This window comes from Oncorhynchus masou, chromosome 14 (assembly GCF_036934945.1).
Source record: "Oncorhynchus masou masou isolate Uvic2021 chromosome 14, UVic_Omas_1.1, whole genome shotgun sequence".
NCBI classification, from domain to species: Eukaryota; Metazoa; Chordata; class Actinopteri; order Salmoniformes; family Salmonidae; genus Oncorhynchus; species Oncorhynchus masou.
In genome coordinates, this window is record NC_088225.1 from 12896928 (window position 1) to 12923456 (window position 26529).

Genomic DNA, 26529 nt, shown 5'->3' on the forward strand with positions numbered 1-26529 from the left:
ATGTAGGTACAGAATTGATTACATTTATCATTTCTATTTCATTGCATCGAGAATGGGGAGTGTGAGGCTGTTGATGTCAAACTGAACAATTATAATCAATATTGACCTTCAGTTGGCGTGTGTGTGTGTGTATGTGTGTGTGTAGAGAGAGAGAGTGAGAGAGCACTGAAGAACAAGTCACAGAACATTGCCTGGGTTTCTCTCATCAATCAGCTTCCCTCCATCTCTTTCTATACCCCTATCACCTAATCTATCAACCACGGAACATCCGGGACGGTCTGTCACTCTCTCCCCTTCCTCTCTGTAGAGTGTTATACACCATCTCTCTCTCTCTCTCTCCCCATCATGACTCATCCTGCCTGCCTGCCTCGCCTCCTTCAGTTAATGATGATGGTGACACATGTGACTTCCTCAATGGAGTGACTCATCTGATCGCACATAACTTCCTCTTTGACAAGGGAATCTGCTGCTGCCTCAAGTCACTGCACCTGGTGAGACTTTAGGGTTGAGCAGTATGGGTCTGGGGTTGCATTCGGAATGTGTGATATTAAACGTAATAAATATTAATCTGACCTGTTTTACAACTTCTATGTATGTTAAGGGTCAGGAATTTAGCATTGTTTAGAAATAAGTAAAATCAATAACAGAATATACACATGGAATTACATTCTCAACTGATATTCAGAACATTGTCCACACTTTAGAGCGCTCAGTCCAGGTTTAAATCATCCTGAAGAAACCCAAGAGGAAGTGCAGATGGAGTCCGGCTGTGAGGGGAACATTTCTCCCCATAGGGTCTTTCAACCTCTCTACATGGAGGCTTTGGTTCTTTATATTCATTCACCCAGGTTTAGAACTTGCAGGTGCAATTCTAAAAGGTCTTGAAGCTTCTGGAATCATTGTGAGTCAAAGGTTTATTTTCTAAGATATCTATATAAATCTAAGTTTGTAGTAAATGAGGTGAGCCTGAGAGAACCAATGCTACTGTCATTGGAATACCTTAAAATATTGGAACATCACCTACAAGAAACAGGAATGACAACCTCGTAATCAGTGATGCATTCTGATAAGTGCTTACCTTGCATTATTAACACGTTGCCTCTCTGAATAACAGTGATAGCACCGGTGGAAATATCTGATATAGGTCGCCATCTTGTGGCCTTCTACTGTCACTGCATAGTCAACGGACGTAATCAATAAAGCCTAGTCATTGCTTTTACAATTTGTAGGGTCTTTGCGATTACTGTCAAATGCTAGCTTGCACATAATTCATATATTCTACATTTTCTCCCAACATATATTTACCATTTGTGGAATCGTTAGGCTAAGAACATAATATAGTGTTTCCTTGTTCAGTAACTTGCATGTCTGCAAGTTTTTAGACATTACTGGGAGTAATTAACAACATTGTACTGAGGTAATAAGGACATTTTAAAACGTCTTAGGGCTAGGCCCCTTTTTTCTCAATTTCTGCCTGAATGATGTGCCCAAAGTAAACTGCCTGTAGCTCAGGCCCTGAAGCCAGGATATGCATAGAATTTATACAATTGGAAACACTTTGAAGTTTGTAGAAATGCTAAAATAATGTAGGACAATATAACACAATAGATATGGTGAAAACCCAAAGAAAAACCAACCAGAATTTTTTTTTTGAGAGGCCATCCTCTTAGAAATGCAAGAGAATGGTCATATTGTAAAATAGCTCTCTGGATGCAATTCCTATAACTTTCATAGGATGTCAGCAGTCTATGTTCAAGACTTCAGGCTCATGAATAATAAATATCATTTTTTGTAAGAGGACAGTCTTGGAAATCCGTGTTTTTGCGAGCCATGACGAAGTCGCGCACTTGCTAAAATTGGTTTCCTATTGAACATACTTCTTTCCAAAATAAATATTATAGTTTGATTACATTTTAGGGTGTCTGAGGAGTAAATAGAAATGTATTTTGACTTGTTGAAACAAAGTTTAGGGGTAGATTTTCAGATTCCTTTCTCTGCAAGTTGAATGAGTGGATTACTCAAATCGATGGCGCCAAATAAAGACATTTTGGGATGTAAAAATTATTTTATCTAACAAAATGACACTACATGTTATAGCTGGGACCCTTTGGATGACAAATCAGAGGAAGATTTTCAAAAGGTAAGTGAATATTTAATCTTCCAAAACAACTTGTATATTCACAGAGGTTAGAGAGTTATCAACTCAAACTTTGCAGCTCTGCATTGACTAATAATATAAATGATTTACATGTAATGCATATCTCTACTATTATGTTCTTCTCAAACCTTTAGAGATTGTTGCTGAGGCAGAAGTGCATATTATGTCCAATAAAGAAAATAAAACGAGAACATTGATTAAAAAGTACAAGACATTCCTGTTGGCTATGATCCACATCCTGGGCCACGTTTGAGCCACAATCAGCATTGTGATTGGTCAAAGGATAAAATCAATGACAGTAAAACATAATGTGTCCTGCCCTCATAAAAGGCAAGAGCGAACACTCAACATCCTTTTTATTTCAATATCCATTTATTGTTCTCATCAGACAAATCTTTACAAAACAGAAGGTACGTTGTAACAAGATGAAATGAAGTGTTAAAACTCAGAACACTTTCCTTTGTTACTGCATTATTTATCGTCTTATTATTTTAAAATAGAACTAAATCTAACTGCAGATGTATTGTATGTGCACCAAGGAACACACATTCTGACCCAAACATAGTCAAGCCATCTGTGTAGTATTTTGTAGCTGCTATCAGTTTTGGCCTAGCAGTTAAGAGCGCTGGGCCAGTAACTGAAAGGTCACTGGTTCGAATCCCAGAGATGACAATGTGCCCTTGAGCAAGGCACTTAACCACAATTGCTTCTGTAAGTCGCTCTGGATGAAAGTGTCTGCTAAATGACTTGAATGTAAAAGCAACAGACCCCTCAAGATTGTGATAGTAGTATACAGTGCACTTTGTCCTAATTCACTGACTTTGGTGTATAGGGAAAGAACACCTAGTCAGCTGTACTGCTGAATGCATTCACAGGGGGACACCTAGACAGCTGTACTGCTGAATGCATTCACAGGGGGACACCTAGTCAGCCGTACTGCTGAATGCATTCACAGGGGGACACCTAGACAGCTGTACTGCTGAATGCATTCACAGGGGGACACCTAGTCAGCTGTACTGCTGAATGCATTCACAGGGGGACACCTAGACAGCTGTACTGCTGAATGCATTCACAGGGGGACACCTAGTCAGCCGTACTGCTGAATGCATTCACAGGGGGACACCTAGTCAGCTGTACTGCTGAATGCATTCACAGGGGGATACCTAGTCAGCTGTACTGCTGAATGCATTCACAGGGGGACACCTAGTCAGCTGTACTGCTGAATGCATTCACAGGGGGACACCTAGTCAGCTGTACTGCTGAATGCATTCACAAGGGGACACCTAGTCAGTTGTACTGCTGAATGCATTCACAGGGGGACACCTAGTCAGCTGTACTGCTGAATGCATTCATAGGGGGACCCCTAGTCAGCTGTACTGCTGAATGCATTCACAGGGGGATACCTAGTCAGCTGTACAACTGAATGCATTCACAGGGGGACACCTAGTCAGCTGTACTGCTGAATGCATTCACAGGGGGACACCTAGTCAGTTGTACTGCTGAATGCATTCACAGGGGGACACCTAGTCAGCTGTACTGCTGAATGCATTCACAAGGGGACACCTAGTCAGTTGTACTGCTGAATGCATTCACAGGGGGACACCTAGTCAGCTGTACTGCTGAATGCATTCATAGGGGGACCCCTAGTCAGCTGTACTGCTGAATGCATTCACAGGGGGACACCTAGTCAGCTGTACTGCTGAATGCATTCACAGGGGGACACCTAGTCAGCTGTACAACTGAATGCATTCACAGGGGGACACCTAGTCAGCTGTACTGCTGAATGCATTCACAGGGGGACACCTAGACAGCTGTACTGCTGAATGCATTCACAGGGGGACACCTAGTCAGCTGTACTGCTGAATGCATTCACAGGGGGATACCTAGTCAGCTGTACAACTGAATGCATTCACAGGGGGATACCTAGTCAGCTGTACAACTGAATGCATTCACAGGGGGATACCTAGTCAGCTGTGCTGCTGAATGCATTCACAGGGGGATACCTAGTCAGCTGTACTGCTGAATGCATTCACAGGGGGACACCTAGACAGCTGTACTGCTGAATGCATTCACAGGGGGACACCTAGTCAGCTGTACTGCTGAATGCATTCACAGGGGGATACCTAGTCAGCTGTACTGCTGAATGCATTCACAGGGGGACACCTAGTCAGCTGTGCTGCTGAATGCATTCACAGGGGGATACCTAGTCAGCTGTACTGCTGAATGCATTCACAGGGGGACACCTAGTCAGCTGTACTGCTGAATGCATTCACAGGGGGATACCTAGTCAGCTGTACTGCTGAATGCATTCACAGGGGGATACCTAGTCAGCTGTACTGCTGAATGCATTCACAGGGGGACACCTAGTCAGCTGTGCTGCTGAATGCATTCACAGGGGGATACCTAGTCAGCTGTACAACTGAATGCATTCAACCCAACCCCTCTGAATCAGAGAGGCACAGGGGGGGCTGCCTTAATCGATGTCATCGTTGCCCGGGGAAGAGTGGGTTAACTGCCTTGCTCAGGGGCAGAACCACAGATTTTTACTTTGTCAGCTCGGGGATTCGATCCAGCAACATTTTGGTTACTGGCCCAATATGGGATGGCAGGTGAACTATTACAAGAGAAACTAAACCATGAGGGGATTCTATTGTTAGCATAGAACCACGAGCCATCTTTGGTTGACTCCAACCTTGGTCCGGGAGGGCACCTGGTTTGATGCAGAATGGCTGCCAGTTTGGGACGAGGAGAGGTCCAATCCAGGCCTGATTTAGAGTGGACCAGGACCTTTACATACACTCTTGTCTTCAGTAATAAAGTTGATACAATTAATGTTCCCATTTCTCCATAACAACTTAATGTAAGGAGTGCAGTGGGGTGTCTGTGTAAAAATCACATTCTCATTACAAAAAATAACTATTTACAAAACCATACAAATAGGTTTAAGTGTAAGAAAGTGGGAAAGAGGGGAGGTATAGCCTAGAGATTAGGAGAGGTAAGTGAGTGTGTGTGTTTGTTGGTTTCGTTGGGTGAGTATGTGTATGTACATCCAAAAGTGTGTGTATTTTGGTTATTTTAGTTTGTCAATATTAAATGTATGTTTTCTTATGAGCGTTTTCGTGTGTGTGTGTTGTCCAGCAGAGGGAAACATTACACAGCACAGTGACGGTATAGTCAGGATACAACACAAAGGAGAGAACCAAACAGTGGTAGAAAACCATATGCCAGTGGGAGGGAGTGGGGAGTGGAGGGTGAGATATGAGCATACTTGAGTAGAAGTAAAGATACCTTAACAGAAAATGGCTCAAGTAAAAATGAAAAAAAGTATTTGGTTTTAAATATACTTAAGTATCAAAAGTAAATGTAATTGCTAAAATATCCTTAGTTAAACGTAAAAGTATAAATCATTTCAAATTCCTTATATTAAGCAAATCTTTTTAATTTATGGATAGCCAAGGGCACACTACAACACTCACATAATTTACAAACAAAGCATTTGTGTTTCGTGACTCCTCCAGATCAGAGGCAGTAGGGATGACCAGGGATGTTCTCTTGATGAGTGCATGAATTTGACCATTTTCCTGTCCTACTAAGCATAAAAAAAATATTTGGGTGTCAGGGAAAATGTATGGAGTAAAAAGTAAATCATTTTCTTCAGGAATGTAGTCAAGTAAAAGTAGGCAAAATATAAATAGTAAAGTACAGATACCCCAAAAAACTACTTACAGTAAGTAGTACTTTAAAGTATTTTTACTTAAGTACTCTACACCACTGGATATGAGTGAGGGCTGTGCAAATGAAAATGAAACTGTTTGTGGTAACCACACCATATATACACATCAAATAAATACATCTACGATCAATCTCCTCATAAAAAAAATCACATTATCACATGAATAGGCAAAGTCCAATAATATCTCTCTACAGCCCAGAGACAGGGAATCTTGGTTTTCCAGTGTGGCGTTCCGTTCCATGCCGATGTGATCCGTTCCATGCCGATGTGGTCCGTTCCATGCCGATGTGGTCCGTTCCATGCCGATGTGGTCCGTTCCATGCCGATGTGGTCCGTTCCATGCCGATGTGGTCCGTTCCATGCCGATGTGGTCCGTTCCATGCCGATGTGGTCCGTTCCATGCCGATGTGGTCCGTTCCATGCCGATGTGGTCCGTTCCATGCCGATGTGATCCGTTCCATGCCGATGTGATCCGTTCCATTCCGATGTGATCCGTTCCATGCCGATGTGATCCGTTCCATTCCGATGTGGTCCGTTCCATGCCGATGTGGTCCGTTCCATGCCGATGTGATCCGTTCCATTCCGATGTGATCCGTTCCATTCCGATGTGATCCGTTCCATTCCGATGTGGTCCGTTCCATGCCGATGTGATCCGTTCCATTCCGATGTGATCCGTTCCATGCCGATGTGATCCGTTCCATTCCGATGTGATCCGTTCCATGCCGATGTGGTCCGTTCCATGCCGATGTGATCCGTTCCATGCCGATGTGGTCCGTTCCATGCCGATGTGGTCCGTTCCATGCCGATGTGATCCGTTCCATTCCGATGTGATCCGTTCCATTCCGATGTGATCCGTTCCATGCCGATGTGATCCGTTCCATGCCGATGTGATCCGTTCCATGCCGATGTGATCCGTTCCATTCCAGGCAAAAGGGGGGGTGTAAGTAAACAAGTATTTTAGTGACATCACAATGACAAAGCTTTGGTAACCAAGGTTCCCTGTCCAGATACATTGAGTGTAAAATAAAATGTTTTGTACTGTACAAAGCTCATGTCCTGTCACTTGTGATGTATTTCAAAATGTGTCTCATCCGGTCTTACCAAATCTGTATCTATTTCATGCTGACTTGCGGCAGCTGCAACCAATCGAAAGCGGAGAAAAATAAACCGTCTGCAGTTTCATCCTGTTTGTTCTTGTATCGTCTTCTCCTCAGTGATATGAACAGAATCCTTTGATCTGGGTAATGTCGTGCAGAGCTGAAGAGAGGTCTGATCTGTGTGTGTTGTCTCTATGCTGTATTTGGAAGGTACAGTAATTAAGTACCACAGTTGCTACAGAAGGTGATTGGTCCGTAAACATTTGAGTTTGTTGACTCTTGCAGATATTTGATGATTGGCTCATTCTAGGATACTGAAAATTAGCCCTAAAGCCAGCGGAGGGCGTTCATTAAGCACAACTGCACAGAGACACAAATGACTGAATTGTTTCAGGATGACTGGCTGCATTGCCTGTGAGGACATCTCCGACAGACAGTTGAAAACACAAAAGAACACAGTTCTCAAATGGATTCTGACAGTTTCTCCTTACAAGCACGAAGATGATGAAACATCACCTTGTGATGTCAGTGAAATGTGTACTTCACACAATGAAGCACATTCAAAAAAAAAGTCTGCAAAACAAAAAAGAAGCCTCTGAAAACAACTAAATGAAAGAGGCATACCTGTACCTGACACTGTACTGAATGTTCAGCTGGACAGCTGTTAAGTCTTTGTGAGTCTCACTTTATGAGCTCACCTTTCGGTTCCCCCAGGGGTTTGGGCTTGGACAAGGTTAGGGGGAGGTTCGTAGAGGTCTGAGTATGCTGTGTGTGTTGTGCTTGTGTGCGTGTGTTTTGATAGTCTAGACCTGCGTGGAGTAGGATCTGTAGAGGGTGGAGTAGCGGCCTGCCGGGTGGGCGGCGCAGTGGTGTTCGTGTGAGTGTTCATGTTCGTGTGGCTGGTCTAGACTTCGCTGGAAATGGAGCGAGACGGAATGAGGACATCTGGGGTGGCGGGGAACCGATACGGCTGATGGTCATGTGATCTCTGTGAAAGGAGACCCCCTCGGAGTCTGCAGGGGAGAGAGAGGAGTGAAAAAGAGAGAGGGAGGGACAGAAGAGAAGAGAGGGAGGAAGAAGGAGAGAGAGAGAGGGAATGAAAGAGACAGAGAAAGATGGGGTGGAAAGAGTAATGAAAAAAAGAAAAACGAGTGAGGAGCAAGAGAAAAAGATCCAAAGTTGGTCAAAATGGGTGGTGAACGTAGGGATTGTAGGGAGGGCAGGAGGAGGAGAGTGCAGGATGCTGGTGACATAGATAGAAGGATAGAGATCAAGTGAGGGATAAGGGAAAAGAGCAAGGTGGGAGACAGGGGAGAGGAGGTCAGGTGAGGGTTAGTGTAGGTGACAGACAAGAGGAGACACAAGCAATCTCAAAGCTGCTCCCTTGAATCACACTTCCAACAGGTTGTCCTTCTCTAGTGCCTTCTGCTCTCCCTTATCTAAAGAGCTCACAGTGCACCTCTCATTCACTTCAAAGTTCTAAGAGGCCTTCAAAGTTTAAACCACTGAGGGATGATGAATGAATGCTGAGGAAGAGACTACTGCGAACGGCACCCTCTAAAGACAAGGCTTGGTGTTCTTGTGCTTTTTGTCGGGGTTGAGGGTTAAGGGGAGGTGCTGGGGCATGCACTGTGAGGGGACATCTACTTTTGGGATTGGGGGGACGACAGAAGGGGAGAGAAGGGGTGCATGTCTGCCCCCCCCCCCCTGTGTGTGCAGCCCTGCCGCTCACCCACCCCCACCCCTTACCTGAGTTCCACTTAACTTTTCGAGTGGACTCTCCACACAGGGCAGAGCCACCATGGGCATGCCTAGCACCGACTCAGGGCGCTGGGGTCGCGGGGGAAGGGGAGGGGGCCTCGTCTGCTGGAAGTTGTTGATCACACACGTCACCTGGAGAGAGAGAAAAACTGAGTTAATAAGAAAATAAAAGGTAATGCCAAAATTATTGGGACAGTGATATCTTAGCTCAGAAGTTTACATACACTCAATTAGATTTTTGGTAGAATTGCCTTTAAATTGTTTAACTTGGGTCAAACATGTCGGGTAGCCTTCCACAAGCTTCCCACAATAAGTTGGATGAATTTTGGCCCATTCCTCCTGACAGAGCTGGTGTAACGGAGTCAGGTTTGTAGACTTCCTTGATCGCACATGCCTTTTCTGTTCTTCCCACACATGTTCTATGAGGTTGAGGTCAGGGCTTTGTGATGGCCACTCCAATACCTTGACTTCGTTGTCCTTAAGCCATTTTGCCACAACTTTTGAAGTATTCTTGGGGTCATTGTCCATTTGGAAGACCCATTTGCGACCAAGCTTGAACTTCCTGACTGATGTCTTGAGATGTTTCTTCAATATATCCTCATAATTTTCCATCCTCATGATGCCATCTATTTTGTGAAGTGCACCAGTCCCTCCTGCAGCAAAGCACCCCCACAACATGATGCTGCCACCCCCGTGCTTCACGGTTGGGATGGGTGTTTTTCGGCTTGCAAGCCGTCCCCTTTTTCCTGCAAGTATAACGATGGTCATTATGGCCAAACAGTTCTATTTTTGTTTCATCAGACCAGAGGACATTTCTCCAAAAAGTATGATCTTGGTCCCTGTGTGCAGTTTCAAACCGTAGTCTGGCTTTTGCATGGCGGTTTTGGAGCAGTGGCTTCTTCCTTGATGAGTGGCCTTTCAGGTTATGGCGATATAGGACTCCTCCAGGGTTCCTCCAGCATCTTCACAAGGTCCTTTGCTGTTGTTCTGGGATTGATTTGCACTTTTCACACCAAAGTACGTTCATCTCTAGGAGACAGAACGTGTCTCCTTCCTGAGCGGTATGACGGCTGCGTGGTCCCATGGTGTTTATACTTGCATACTATTGTAAATACCTGGTACCTTCAGCCTTTTGGAAATTGCTCCCAAGGATGAACCAGACTTGTGGAGGTCTACAATGTTTTTTTCTGAGGTCTTGGCTGATTTCTTTTGATTTTCCCATGATGTCAAGCAAAGAGGCACTGAGTTTGAAGGTAGGCCTTGAAATACATCCACAGGTACACCTCCAATTGACTCAAATGATGTCAATTAGCCTAATTTAGTATAATTTACAAATGGTAAATAATGTATTGTGTCATTTTGGAGTCACTTTTATTGTAAATAAGAATAGAATATCTTCTAAACACGTCTACATTAATGTGGATGCTAACATGATTAAAGATAAAATGAATCATGAATAACCTCTTACCACTACAATAATAGGGAAGGTTAGCATTTTTTTTTTTGGGGGGGGGGGGGTATGAAATTCCGGCCTCTAAATTTCTCACTCCTCAATATTATACTTTTGGGGCTCACTGTAAGTGAAATGAGAGTGACATTTCTCATCCCATGGTGAGAAGTACCAGGATTAACAGCCCCTGTGCTTATGAACTTAAATATCAACGGAAAATGTCAGCAATATACATCACTGTTACATTCTATCACCCTCATCTCCCTGAATCATGACTTCCCTAACCACCCTCTTCTCCCTCACCATTCCCTCAGCTCCCTCTATCCCTCCCTCCCTCCCTCCCTCCCCTCCCCTCCCTCCCTCTCACCAGAAACGCAGCGATGGCTCCCCCAGTGAAGAAGCCGGCCAGGACGTCAGCCCAGTGGTTGCGGTACTCTGCCACCTTGACCACGCCCACCAGCATGGCCAGGCATAGCAGGGTCAGGCTGACCGTAGGCTTGGTCAGCCGAGTGCCTTTGGTCCGGAATACCAGCGTCACATACATCTGAGACAGACAGAGGTAGGGGGAGGAGACCAGGAGGACTGTCAAGAATTGTAATACTGTAGGCTGGGTATCAACTCTATACTATAGGGTGGTATACCATAACATGTGTATCAAACTGTCCAAACTCCTACTCCCCAGACCAGAGCCTACCACAGTGTAGACTGCAGAGTAGACACTGAGGGCTGCGTCCTTGGAGGGGAAGGATTTGCGTGCGGATGCCACTACCAGGGGGTTTCCAGTGCAGGCACGGGGCTGGGTGATGTACTGCATGTTGGATGTGCACCCCAGGGCCGTGTAGTTAGGCCGGCAGGCAGACAGGAAGTGAGGCGTCTGGTTTCCTGTCACCACCTGACCCGCATTGGCAAAGATGGTGGTGGTGAACAGGCCGAAGGAGAACACCCCTGAGGGAGAGAGAGAAAGAGAGAAAGAGCGAGAGAGAGCAATGACAGCCAACTAAAATAGGACGAGTTTAGTTATCCCCAGCCTCCCCCGGATCCCCTGTTATCAGCTGAGGTGTGAAATTGCAAAAGCCTTCATGATCACCTGAAGTGATGAACGTGCAAATCTGTCTGAAATTCTTCACACCAGTTTTAGCCATCATCATCATCACAAACTGCTGAGGCATGTCTCTTCCTGTTTCATTGTTGTGTTACTTGCATTCTCGTGTTTCTTCAAATGTAGCAAGTTCAATCAGGAAGGCTTGTGTGAATGCTTGTTTAACTTCATCAAGCCGCAAAACATAATTCACTCTATTATACCGCAAAACAAGCCGCAAAGCACTCTGTTTCCTATTATACAGGCATAGTGGGAATAAATACAAACTTTCATCATCATAGCGTCTAGTTCTTATCCTCTATCGTATTAGTCATGTGCAGAATGTCATTCACCTATCTATAAGCGCGGCACAATAATGTACATTCTGCAGGCTTACTGTGAAACCTATCACTTTCCTCTCTTTCAACCAATGGGTGTCAATCTTGGGATGTATTTCTATGTCAACTTACCCATGTTCTCTCACTTGCTGTTTTTCAGCAGATGTTTTGGACAACCATCCACCTTCACACAACCAGCAGCTATAATAACCTTAAGGCCTGTCATTATATTATTATTATTATTATTATTATTATTATCTATATGATCTATATTATCTATATTATTATTAATATTATCAATATTATTATTATTATTTATATAATTATTATCATCATCTATATTATTTACATTATTATTACTATTATTATCTATATTATGATTAATATTTATCGTCAATATTATTACTATTATTATTTTCTATATTATTATCTATATTATATCTATATTATTATTTTCAATATTATTATTTATATTGTTATTATTATTATTATTATTATAATATATATTGTTTATATTATTTTCCATATTAGTATTTTCTATGTTATTATCTATATTATTATTATTTATAGCTATATTATTATTATTTATTATATTATTATTATAATAAATATTACACCTATTATTATTATCTATATTATTATTATTTATATCATAGTATTATGATTATTATTTATATCTATTAATATTATCTATATTATTATTATTATTATCATCATCTACATTATTTATATCTATATATTATTATTATGATCATTATTATCTATATTATCATCTATATTATTATTATTATTGTAAGTATTAATATTATTATCTATATTATTATTTATATCTATAATATTATGATTATTATTTATATTTATTATTATTATCTATATGATTATTATGATTATTATGATTATTATTATTAGCATCATCTACATTATTATTTATATCTATATATATTATTATTATTATTTATACTATTATTATTATTACTGCATTGTTGGGAAAGAGCTCTCACTGTATTGTTTTACACCAGTTATATCCTGTGCACAGTGACAAATCCAATCAACATCTACATCTTCCTTTAAAAATACATCAAATGTAGGTACCCATTTGTAGATATTTCCAATTCCAGGTGTGTATATATCATCTTGTTGGACACACTAATCATTCAAGACTAGGTTACCTAGGAAGCGGACGATGCGACGCAGCAGGGGGTTGAAGTAGCAGCAGTCTGCTGTCACTATGGTCTTCTCTTGCGTCCCCTCAGCCTTCAGAAAGAACGCCACCAGCTCCCCCACCAGGATCTGTAGAGAGAGAGAGAGAGAGAGAGAGAGACACACACACAGAGAGAGAGAAACACAGAGAGAGAGACAGTGAGAGATCCAGTTAGCTTTATTGAGGGCCCTGAACTGAGCGAGAGAGCACGTCTTGAAAACGACAAGGTATTTGATTTAATTTAGGCTATGCACAAGTTCTCAGAAAGCCACTTGCCCACACAGACCTCAACTCTCTCACACAACACGTGGCTTAATGTCAGTGCGTGGCTAGCGATCCCCATGTTCACACCCACACAGACCTCAATTCTCTCACACAACACGTGGCTTAATGTCAGCGCGTGGCTAGCGATCCCCATGTTCACACCCACACAGACCTCAACTCTCTCACACAACACGTGGCTTAATGTCAGCGCGTGGCTAGTGATCCCCATGTTCACACCCACACAGACCTCAACTCTCTCACACAACACGTGGCTTAATGTCAGCGCGTGGCTAGCGATCCCCATGTTCACACCCACACAGACCTCAACTCTCTCACACAACACGTGGCTTAATGTCAGCGCGTGGCTAGCGATCCCCATGTTCACACCCACACAGACCTCAACTCTCTCACACAACACGTGGCTTAATGTCAGCGCGTGGCTAGCGATCCCCATGTTCACACCCACACAGACCTCAACTCTCTCACACAACACGTGGCTTAATGTCAGCGCGTGGCTAGCGATCCCCATGTTCACACCCACACAGTTTCATTTGAAACCCTCATCATCAACATCACATTCGCAGAAGTCCAGCCATTTTTTTTGGTTACAAAAAATACCCACCATTGGAGTGAGGAACGTGCCAGGCTTGTGACAGCCGCAGAAACCAGGGAACAGTAGCGACATTTCACACCTACTGAGTGCATGTTGCTTTATTGAGGGCCCTGAACTGTGAAACTCACTCTTTTATCCATGGTACTCAGACAACATAAACTATTTCCCATTTCCGACGCGACTTGCCTCAACAAAACCTTTGCTTGTTCTTCTGTAGAAAACCATGTGTTTATTACTCCAAGAGCAAGGACCTAAGCTAATAGCCACCCTAACACTAAAGCATAACTGAATCCAAGTTATCTTTTCATGAAATATCAATGTAAAATGCACTCGGGATCCACAATACAGCGGAATAGCAGAGAATAACATGTTACCTTCCCTTATTTATAGAAATGAGAGAGAAAGAAAAGTCTCAGGTCTAAGAAAAATTAAGACTGGAGAGTTTGAATGAGCTAACAGCCTCTGAAGCAGAGGCTCTGTGTTCTTATGTGCGTGCCCCAATAGCACTCCACCTCCATTAGGGAAAAATAGATCATAGCGACTAATGGTTCCATAGCAACATTAAACTAACTCTAATATGAACCATGACATTAAATTGGAAGGAGATGATCAACACAAACTAGAGGTTGCCGAGTGACTGACCGCTGTCTGACAAACATATGTCCACACAGTATGTCTGTGAACATGTGTTAGGGAAGTGAGGTATTGGGCTTCATCCCATCCCACTCCTGCATGGATCAATACTCTGAAACACTGATTCTCAGTCTGCTAAAAGCTGTTCAGCAGTAGGGTGGTGATCCTGTTCAGAAGCATATCACATAGTCAATACTGTACAACCATCCCTCTTTCACCACTGTTAATAGCTGCATCCTCCAGAATTGGAGCAGATGAAAACACTTTGGAGATACAATCAGTACAGAGAGGGAGATAGAAGAGCGTGTCGAGATGGAGAGGGAGCGAGTGAAGGGAGAGGGACACAGAAAGAGAGGGACGAGGGAAAGAGAGAGAAGCAAACTGTAGCAATGAATTATTCACGGATGTGCCTGGACCCTGTCTGCATGGTGAATCATGTTGCACATTATTTCAACCGACGTCTTTTAAATTATCCCCCTCCATCATGCTGCTGCGTGTCGCTATTCTTACTGCTCTCAAGGAGTCAAGGTAACATTGCTGGAGTGTTTGTGTTGTAGACAGGACATTGGCTGCTGTACTTAACTTCCTTGACATTAAAACACAATCACGTAACATTTCTGTTTCCACACAGCACCAGTTGACTGTTGTGAAGCAGAAGGGGACTCTACAGTAAGTGTTTGTTCCCAGTGTTATTAGACCCACTCCACCACACCTCTGAGGAGGAAAGGAGAGAGAGAGAGAGAGTGGAAAACACACAGGAGGGTTGGTTTCAATTACATTTCAATCCCAGTCAATTCAGGAAGTCAACCAAATTCTAATTCCAATTCCAAACTTCCCTCATTGAAAAGCATTGAGTTGGAATTGAAATGTGAATTTCAGTATACTTCCTGAATTGACTGGAATTAAACTAAATGTTTAACACCAACCTTGGCAGACAGGCAGTAGCCCCTCAACAGACTAAGAATAGTATCTGACCAATCATGTGTCTGGGCTGTGACATCAGTCTAATATCCGTTGCGTGGAGACACAGAGTGGACAGGAAGAAGAGAAAAGAGAACATGTCCTGCACTTCACCCTCGTCTGCCGCTGAATCAGAGAAAAGCTCTGACCAGTGGGATGAACTCGACCCTGACACTGTTGGGGTGTGTGTGTGTGTGTGTGTGCGCATGTGCCTGTGTGTGTAAATATTCCTGCCAGAGTGAGAGCAAGTTGGAAGAGTCAGTTCGTGTTTGTGTGTAAGCAACTGGGTAAATATCTTTACTGTGCATATCAAAATATGTCTTCTCCAAAACAAGTTGGGAATCAGTTCTAATCACGTGGGAAAGAGGGGGAAGGAGATATGAAGACAGGGAGAAGAGGCAGAAAGAAGATAAGGAGCAGACGAGGCAGGGAGATAACAGCCCTAGGTAATCATCTGAGGCTAATTCCAAGAGGCCTGTTAGATCCCAGATAAACACAGACAATAAAACCGAGAGTGACAAGAACAGCAGCAGCCTCCTGACAACAACACAGCACTGGAGCAGAACCATTGTTCCTCAGACACACACACACACACACACACACACACACACACACACACACACACACACACACACACACACACACACACAGGGCTACGGATGCTCAGCGAACCGACACACACCGCTCTGGTCCAACAGCTGACTCTGTCAAGATGAGTGTGTAGGGAAATGGAAGGCTGATGATTCCAATCCCATAAGCAGATGCATTATGGGACATGGTATATCACCTCTACTGTAATTATTTGTTTGTATCAGTCATCACCTACAGTGGAATCTGACCTGAATCACCTCAACATACACTGGGCTTTAGATAGGTCTACCATGTAGGGCACATGTCACAGCGGATTGAGTTGATTATCCCCTGGTGCTGAGAGAATAAGCTATAGCCTACAACACTATGAATGGTACGTAAAGGAAGTGTTAAGGGCCTTGGCGACTTGGAGTTAGATCCCATCTAGTACATACAGTAGTGGCTGGGATTGTATAGTGTATACAGTATCATGTGACTATGAAGAGGATCCAGGCTGTACCACATCTCCACGGAGGGTTGGAACAGCTGGACAGGCTGGGGATTGTTAAAACCATTTGTTCAACATGAACTGTTACAAGAGGGAACAAGCACTATCGTGGTTGAATGAAATCTGTAAACGCGTGTGCACGCACAAACGCACACGCCAATTAACTAATGTGTGAATACACTTCATGGACATTGATAGCTATAGCTCTCTGATTTGAAGGGAAATAACTGTTTTCAACACACTTATTTCAGTGTAAACAGCTAAACATTTACTGTTTCTATGGTTGACATGTATGGTTAATCATTCTGGTTGTTTTCAGTTTGTTCTAATGCTGTGATTTCTATAGTCTTTACCAACCATAACCCTTTAGTCTTGTGTTATATCACTCTTCTCTTACCCACTCCTTCCTCCCTCATGTCTTTTTTTATATCAGTCAACCTTTATAGATGTTTCCTCCCAGTCCCCAACAGGGAAAGTAGATTAGGATTTCTCTCTCCCTTTGTCCTTCCCCTCCATTCTTGAACTCTTTCATTTCATGCTCTCTTTTCCCAAAATCTCCTCTGTTAAATCCCTCTAAATTCCCTGTCGCCAGCCAAACAGCTAAGCCACAGCTGCAGATGAGGAACAGAGTCTGTCTTTAGTGTGAAAAGCACAGAGATGCAGGAAGAGAGGCAAAAGAGAGGAGCAGAAGCTGAAGAGAGTGAGAATGAGTGAGTAAAACAGAATTGGATGATGCTGGTAACTGGTCTCTGGGGTGCTGAGTGAAGCATATCCCTCTGCCAGGACCACTGAGGTGTCTCTGCTTTCTGCCTGAGCGTAAAGGGATCAGTCATCCGTGCTGTGGAGCTGTGACTAACGAGTTCACTCTAATCACATTGCACAAGCGGGTGTATGTCTTCAGCTGTCACATACAGTACAACTAGATACTGGAACATAATATGCTTATATCATACACATATGTACATTATACACACATACAGTATTACTTTACATGCAGGTATATGTAGGCTCCATCCATGGCCAATCAGGTCAGTAAAGAAACCTTCTCAGAAGGAACCAGGCTAATGCTACATGGAGCTGATAGAGGCAAAGCTCTGCCATAAACTATACAAGAAACTATACCATAAGCTATACCATAAACTATACCATAAACTGTACCATAAACTATACAAACTGTACAAACTATACATAAACTATACCATGAACCAAGCTATAAAATAAAATATACCATAAACTATACAGACTATACATAAACTATACATAAACTAAGATATACAATAAAATATACCATAAACTAAGCTATACCACAAACTATATATAAACTATACCATAAGCTATACTATAAACTAAGCTATACCATGCACTATACCATAAAATAAGCTATACCACAAACTATATATAAACTATAACATAAGCTATAACATAATCTAAGCTATACCATAAACTATACACAAGCTACACCATAAACTAAGCTATACCATAAACTATACCATAAACTATACATAAACTAAACCATAACCTATACCATAAACTATACCATAAACTAAGCTATACCATAAACTATACCATAAACTAAGCTATACCATAAACTATACCATAAACTAAGCTATACCATAAACTATACCATAAACTAAGCTATACCATAAACTATACCATAAACTAAGCTATACCATAAACTATACCATAAACTAAGCTATACCATAAACTATACCATAAACTATACCATAAACTATACCATAAACTATACCATAAACTATACATAAACTAAACCATAACCTATACTATAACTATACATAAACTAAACCATAACCTATACTATAACTATACATAAACTAAACCATAACCTATACTATAACTATACATAAACTATACCATAAACTAAGCTATACCATAAACTATACCATAAACTATACCATAAACTAAGCTATACCATAAACTATACCATAAACTAAGCTATACCATAAACTATACCATAAACTATACATAAACTAAACCATAACCTATACTATAACTATACATAAACTAAACCATAACCTATACTATAACTATACCATTAACTATACATAAACTAAACCATAACCTATACTATAACTATACCATAAACTATACATAAACTAAACCATAACCTATACTATAACTATACCATAAACTATATAAACTAAACCATAACCTATACTATAACTATACCATAAACTATACATAAACTAAACCATAACCTATACTATAACTATACCATAAACTAAGCTATACCATAAACTATACATAAACTAAGCTATACCACAAACTATACCTATACATAAACTAAACCATAACCTATACTATACCATAAACTATATATAAACTAAACCATAACCTATACTATAACTATACCATAAACTATATATAAACTCAACCATAACCTATACTATAACTATACCATAAACTATATATAAACTAAACCATAACCTATACTAAAACTATACCATAAACTATACCTATACATAAACTAAACCATAACCTATACTATAACTATACCATAAACTATACCTAAACTAAACCATAACCTATACTATAACTATACCATAAACTGTACCATAAACTATACAAACTGTACAAACTATACATAAACTATACCATGAACCAAGCTATAAAATAAAATATACCATAAACTATACAGACTATACATAAACTATACATAAACTAAGATATACAATAAAATATACCATAAACTAAGCTATACCACAAACTATATATAAACTATACCATAAGCTATACTATAAACTAAGCTATACCATGCACTATACCATAAAATAAGCTATACCACAAACTATATATAAACTATAACATAAGCTATAACATAATCTAAGCTATACCATAAACTATACACAAGCTACACCATAAACTAAGCTATACCATAAACTATACCATAAACTATACATAAACTAAACCATAACCTATACCATAAACTATACCATAAACTAAGCTATACCATAAACTATACCATAAACTAAGCTATACCATAAACTATACCATAAACTAAGCTATACCATAAACTATACCATAAACTAAGCTATACCATAAACTATACCATAAACTAAGCTATACCATAAACTATACCATAAACTAAGCTATACCATAAACTATACCATAAACTATACCATAAACTATACCATAAACTATACATAAACTAAACCATAACCTATACTATAACTATACATAAACTAAACCATAACCTATACTATAACTATACATAAACTAAACCATAACCTATACTATAACTATACATAAACTATACCATAAACTAAGCTATACCATAAACTATACCATAAACTATACCATAAACTAAGCTATACCATAAACTATACCATAAACTAAGCTATACCATAAACTATACCATAAACTATACATAAACTAAACCATAACCTATACTATAACTATACATAAACTAAACCATAACCTATACTATAGCTATACCATTAACTATACATAAACTAAACCATAACCTATACTATAACTATACCATAAACTATACATAAACTAAACCATAACCTATACTATAACTATACCATAAACTATATAAACTAAACCATAACCTATACTATAACTATACCATAAACTATACATAAACTAAACCATAACCTATACTATAACTATACCATAAACTAAGCTATACCATAAACTATACATAAACTAAGCTATACCACAAACTATACCTATACATAAACTAAACCATAACCTATACTATAACTATACCATAAACTATATATAAACTCAACCATAACCTATACTATAACTATACCATAAACTATATATAAACTAAACCATAACCTATACTAAAACTATACCATAAACTATACCTATACATAAACTAAACCATAACCTATACTATAACTATACCATAAACTATACCTAAACTAAACCATAACCTATACTATAACTATACCATAAACTAAACCATAACCTATACTATAACTATACCATAAACTATATAAACTAAACCATAACCTATACTATAACTATACCATAAACTAAGCTATACCATAAACTACACATAAACTAAACCATAACCTATACTATAACTATACCATAAACTATATATAAACTAAACCATAACCTATACTATAACTATACCATAAACTAAGCTATACCATAAACTATACATAAACTAAACCATAACCTATACTATAACTATACCATAACCTATACCATAAACTAAGCTATACCACAAACTATACCTATACATAAACTAAACCATAACCTATACTATACCATAAACTATATATAAACTAAACCATAACCTATACTATAACTATACCATAAACTAGATATAAACTAAACCATAACCTATACTATACCATAAACTATACCTATACATAAACTAAACCATAACCTATACTATAACTATACCATAAACTATACATAAACTAAACCATAACCTATACTATAACTATACCATAAACTATACCTATACATAAACTAAACCATAACCTATACCATGCACTATACCATAAACTAAGCTATACCACACACTAAATATAAACTAAACCATAACCTATACTATAACTATACCATAAACTAAGCTATACCATAAACTAAACCATAACCTATACTATAACTATACCATAAACTATATATAAACTAAACCATAACCTATACTATAACTATACCATAAACTATACATAAACTAAACCATAACCTATACTATAACTATACCATAAACTATACCTAAACTATACACAAACTATACCATAAACTATACCTAAACTATACATAAACTATACCATAAACTAAACATAAGCTATATACAAACTAAACCATAAACTAAACATAAGCTATATACAAACTATACCATAAAGTAAACATAAGCTATATACAAACTATACCATAAACTATGCATAAATTATACCCTAAACTATACCATAAACTATGCATAAATTATACCCTAAACTATACCCACACTCAGAGAGAAAGTCATGCAAATAAAAAGAGCAACAGAGCAAAAGAAACAGTAGAGAAATGAGAAAGCAAGTGAACCAGATCAGAAAAGAGATAGAAAGAAGCGACAAAGGGATGTGAATCGTTTGATGGTGCGATCAGTGTATCGGCTCTTATCGAGCTCAGCAAAGTGACTATCATTGCGGTCAGTCAGATAATCGTTGTGATTGTGTTGAGGCTGAGAGGGACTGTGAAGCTACTTGTAAATTGTCCTGCTGCACGGATACCAAACAGCACCACTTCACAATGGCTAAACTAGACACTGTCATTCTCCTTACAATAATAGGCAACAACGTCTCTTTTTCTTAATGGTGTGTACTATGTACCTTCACTTCAACCCCTCTACTAGATCTATTGTGTTTTTCTCATAGGGAGATAAAGGAAACTCCTACTGTCCCACCATCTCTTTCTGTGCCTCCACACTCAATCTTTCTCTATCCACTCCCTGTATTTCATCATCTGGTACTCTTCTCACCTATCAATTTGTCATTTCAACCTTGGCACTCCTCCTTTACCCCCCCCCCCTTCCCCTCTGCACCCCTCCCTTACCTCCTCCTCCTCTGCACCCCTCCCTTACCTTCTTCTCCTCTTCTGCACCCCTCCCTTACCACCTCTTCCTCCTCTGCACCCCTCCATGACCTCCTCCTCCTCTGCACCCCTCCCTTACTCCCTACTCCTCCGCACCCCTCCCTTACTCCCTACTCCTCCGCACCCCTCCCTTACCCCCTACTCCTCCGCACCCCTCCCTTACCCCCTACTCCTCTGCACCCCTCCCTTACCCCCTACTCCTCTGCACCCCTCCCTTACCCCCTACTCCTCTGCACCCTTCACTTACCCCCTACTCCTCTGCACCCCTCCCTTACCCCCTACTCCTCTGCACCCCTCCCTTACCCCCTACTCCTCTGCACCCCTCCCTTACCACCTCTTCCTCCTCTGCACCCCTCCATGACCTCCTCCTCCTCTGCACCCCTCCCTTACTCCCTACTCCTCTGCACCCCTCCCTTACCCACTACTCCTCTGCACCACTCCCTTACCCCTTTCCCCTCTGCACCCTCCCTTACCTCCTCCCTTACCTCCTCCTGATCTGCACCTCTCCCTTACCTCCTCCTGCTCTGCACCTCTCCCTTACCTCCTCCTGCTCTGCACCTCTCCCTTACCTTCTTCTCTACACCCCTCCCTTACCTTCTCCTCCTCTGCACCCTTCCCTTAACTTCTCCTGCTCTGCACCCCTCCCTTACCTCCTCCTGCTCTGCACCCCTCCCTTACCCCCTACTCCTCTGCACCCCTCCCTTACCCCCTACTCCTCTGCACCCCTCCCTTACCTTCTCCTCCTCCACACCCCTCCCTTACCTTCTCCTCCTCTGCACCCTTCCCTTACCCACTACTCCTCTGCACCCCTCCCTTACCCCCTACTCCTCTGCACCCCTCCCTTACCCACTACTCCTCTGCACCCCTCCCTTACCCCCTACTCCTCCGCACCCCTCCCTTACCTTCTCCTCCTCTGCACCCTTCCATTACCTCCTCCTCCTCCACACCCCTCCCTTACCTTCTCCTCCTCCGCACCCTTCCATTACCTCCTCCTCCTCCACACCCCTCCCTTACCTTCTCCTCCTCTGCACCCTTCCCTTACCTTCTCCTCCTCTGCACCCTTCCCTTACCTCCTCCTCCTCTGCACCCTTCCCTTACCTTCTCCTCCTCTGCACCCTTCCCTTACCTCCTCTGCACCCCTCCCTTACCTCCTCCTCCTCTGCACCCTTCCCTTACCTTCTCCTCCTCCTCTGCACCCTTCCCTTACCTTCTCCTCCTCCTCTGCACCCTTCCCTTACCTTCTCCTCCTCCTCTGCACCCTTCCCTTACCTTCTCCTCCTCTGCACCCTTCCCTTACCTCCTCCTCCTCTGCACCCTTCCCTTACCTTCTCCTCCTCCTCTGCACCCTTCCCTTACCTTCTCCTCCTCCTCTGCACCCTTCCCTTACCTCTGCACCCTTCCCTTACCTTCTCCTCCTCCTCTGCACCCTTCCCTTACCTCCTCCTCCTCTGCACCCTTCCCTTACCTCCTCCTCCTCTGCACCCCTCCCTTACCTCCCCCTCCTCTGCACCCTTCCCTTACCTTCTCCTCCTCCTCTGCACCCCTCCCTTACCCACTACTCCTCTGCACCCCTCCCTTACCCACTACTCCTCTGCACCCTTCCCTTACCTTCTCCTCCTCCTCTGCACCCTTCCCTTACCTTCTCCTCCTCCTCTGCACCCTTCCCTTACCTCCTCCTCCTCTGCACCCTTCCCTTACCTCCTCCTCCTCTGCACCCTTCCCTTACCTTCTCCTCCTCCTCTGCACCCTTCCCTTACCTTCTCCTCCTCCTCTGCACCCTTCCCTTACCTCCTCCTCCTCTGCACCCTTCCCTTACCTTCTCCTCCTCCTCTGCACCCCTCCCTTACCCACTACTCCTCTGCACCCCTCCCTTACCCACTACTCCTCTGCACCCCTCCCTTACCCACTACTCCTCTGCACCCCTCCCTTACCCACTACTCCTCTGCACCCCTCCCTTACCCACTACTCCTCTGCACCCCTCCCTTACCCACTACTCCTCTGCACCCCTCCCTTACCCACTACTCCTCTGCACCCCTCCCTTACCCCCTACTCCTCTGCACCCCTCCCTTACCCCCTACTCCTCTGCACCCTTCCCTTACCCCCTACTCCTCTGCACCCTTCCCTTACCCCCTACTCCTCTGCATCCCTCCCTTACCCCCTACTCCTCTGCACCCCTCCCTTACCCCCTACTCCTCTGCACCCCTCCCTTACCCCCTACTCCTCTGCACCCCTCCCTTACCCCCTACTCCTCTGCATCCCTCCCTTACCCCCTACTCCTCTGCATCCCTCCCTTACCCCCTACTCCTCTGCACCCCTCCCTTACCCCCTACTCCTCTGCACCCCTCCCTTACCCACTACTCCTCTGCACCCCTCCCTTACCCACTACTCCTCTGCACCCCTCCCTTACCCCCTACTCCTCTGCATCCCTCCCTTACCCCCTACTCCTCTGCACCCCTCCCTTACCCCCTACTCCTCTGCACCCCTCCCTTACCCACTACTCCTCTGCACCCCTCCCTTACCCCCTACTCCTCTGCACCCCTCCCTTACCCACTACTCCTCTGCACCCCTCCCTTACCCACTACTCCTCTGCACCCCTCCCTTACCCACTACTCCTCTGCACCCCTCCCTTACCTCCTCCCTTTCCCCCTCCTGCTCTGCACCCCTCCCTTACCTCCTCCTCCTCTGCACCCTTCCCTTACCTTCTCCTCCTCTGCACCCTTCCCTTACCTTCTCCTCCTCTGCACCCCTCCCTTACCCCCTACTCCTCCACACCCCTCCCTTACCTTCTCCTCCTCTGCACCCCTCCCTTACCCCCTACTCCTCCGCACCCCTCCCTTACCTTCTCCTCCTCTGCACCCCTCCCTTACCCCCTACTCCTCTGCACCCCTCCCTTACCTTCTCCTCCTCTGCACCCCTCCCTTACCCCCTACTCCTCCGCACCCCTCCCTTACCTTCTCCTCCTCTGCACCCCTCCCTTACCCCCTACTCCTCTGCACCCCTCCCTTACCTCCTCCTCCTCCGCACCCCTCCCTTACCTTCTCCTCCTCCGCACCCCTCCCTTACCTTCTCCTCCTCTGCACCTCTCCCTTACCTCCTCCTCCTCTGCACCCTTCCCTTACCTTCTCCTCCTCTGCACCCTTCCCTTACCTTCTCCTCCTCTGCACCCTTCCCTTACCTCCTCCTCCTCTGCACCCTTCCCTTACCTTCTCCTCCTCCTCTGCACCCTTCCCTTACCTTCTCCTCCTCTGCACCCTTCCCTTACCTTCTCCTCCTCTGCACCCTTTCCTTACCTTCTCCTCCTCTGCACCCTTCCCTTACCTTCTCCTCCTCCTCTGCACCCTTCCCTTACCTTCTCCTCCTCCTCTGCACCCTTCACTTACCTTCTCCTCCTCTGCACCCTGCCCTTAACCTTCTCCTCCACTGCACCCTTCCCTTACCTCCTCCTCCTCTGCACCCTTCCCTTACCTTCTCCTCCTCTGCACCCTTCCCTTACCTTCTCCTCCTCTGCACCCCTCCCTTCCTTACCTTCCTCTTCTACACCCCTCCCTTACCTTCTCCTCCCCATCGGCACCCCTCCTTCACCCTGTCCTTCCCTGAAGTAGTCCACAGCGGCAACAGTGACTCTTTCTAGACACATATGGTCCCATGGAAGAGAAGAGACACAGACAACACGTCCCCCTGGAGCCCACCCTGCCATCTGCATCTGTGTGTGTGTGTGTGTGTGTGTGTGTGTGTGTGTGCTCATTTGCCCTCCAGATGTCCTTCATTTGATCCTTCCTTCCATCTTACCTTCTGGACCCAAAATTGTAATTTCAGTATGTATCCCTATGATTAAAAAAGGTAGTCAAATAATTCTTATAGAATTACCACATTGGTGAGGATATTGGACATTTTAGTAAAATTTTATTGGATAACACCTTGTTTTTAACCAGGACAGAATAATTTATAAAACTTACTTTTTCTGACATAATATAGGCACATCAGATCCCCTTAATCTATGGGAACCTTAAATGTGCATTTAGAGGTCATGTAATTCAATACTCATCTTTAAAACAAAAGCAATTTAGGTCAAAATAACTCATATTACCAAAGGAAAAAGAGGGACAAACCGATAGCAATAAAAACTGTACCATAGAAGCACAGAATATGTTAAGAGGAAAAACTAAAATAAATGGAGGAACTTATTCAAGAAAGATCAAGTGTAATATATGACAAAAAATAAAAAGTGAACTGGATGGAATATGGGGAAAAATGCACCACATTATTTTTTCATGTTCAAACTAATTTATTGAAACTTACAAATGACGGAGTCCCCCATGATTCACCAAACAATATTTTGGAAGAGGGAGCAAAGTTGTCATGCCTGCTCCCGCTCTCCCTCTCTGGCACTCAAGGGCGCCAGGCTGCGCACACCTTCATTACGCACACCTGCCACCATCATTGCGCGCATCAGCGCTCATTGGACTCACCTGGACTCCTTCACTTTGTTGATTGCCTTCCCTATTTTTGTCTGCTCCCCCGTTTGTTCCCTGTGTCAGCATTATTGTCATTATGTGTTCATGTCCAGACGCTGTCCTGTCCTGTTCCATGTCCGTTGATATTA

The 26529-nt window shown here is 42.9% G+C and overlaps 1 protein-coding gene across 4 annotated transcripts in view; it reads right to left on the minus strand.

Moving 5' to 3' along the window:
* Positions 1-2059: 2059 nt before the first annotated feature.
* Positions 2060-26529, minus strand: part of LOC135554269 (phospholipid phosphatase-related protein type 5-like) — a 56953-nt gene continuing 32483 nt past the window's right edge. For 2 of the 4 annotated variants that reach the window (XM_064986466.1, XM_064986469.1), the window contains 5 exons: positions 12785-12905; positions 10894-11144; positions 10567-10743; positions 8754-8881; positions 2060-8001 (listed from right to left, as the gene is read on the minus strand). In XM_064986466.1, the coding sequence (XP_064842538.1) occupies positions 7893-8001; positions 8754-8881; positions 10567-10743; positions 10894-11144; positions 12785-12905 (786 nt within the window). In that variant the 3' untranslated portion in view covers positions 2060-7892. Of the gene's footprint in view, positions 8232-8737; positions 8882-10566; positions 10744-10893; positions 11145-12784; positions 12906-26529 lie in introns of all 4 variants that reach the window. The other 2 variants (XM_064986468.1, XM_064986467.1) reach the window with 2 other exon arrangements.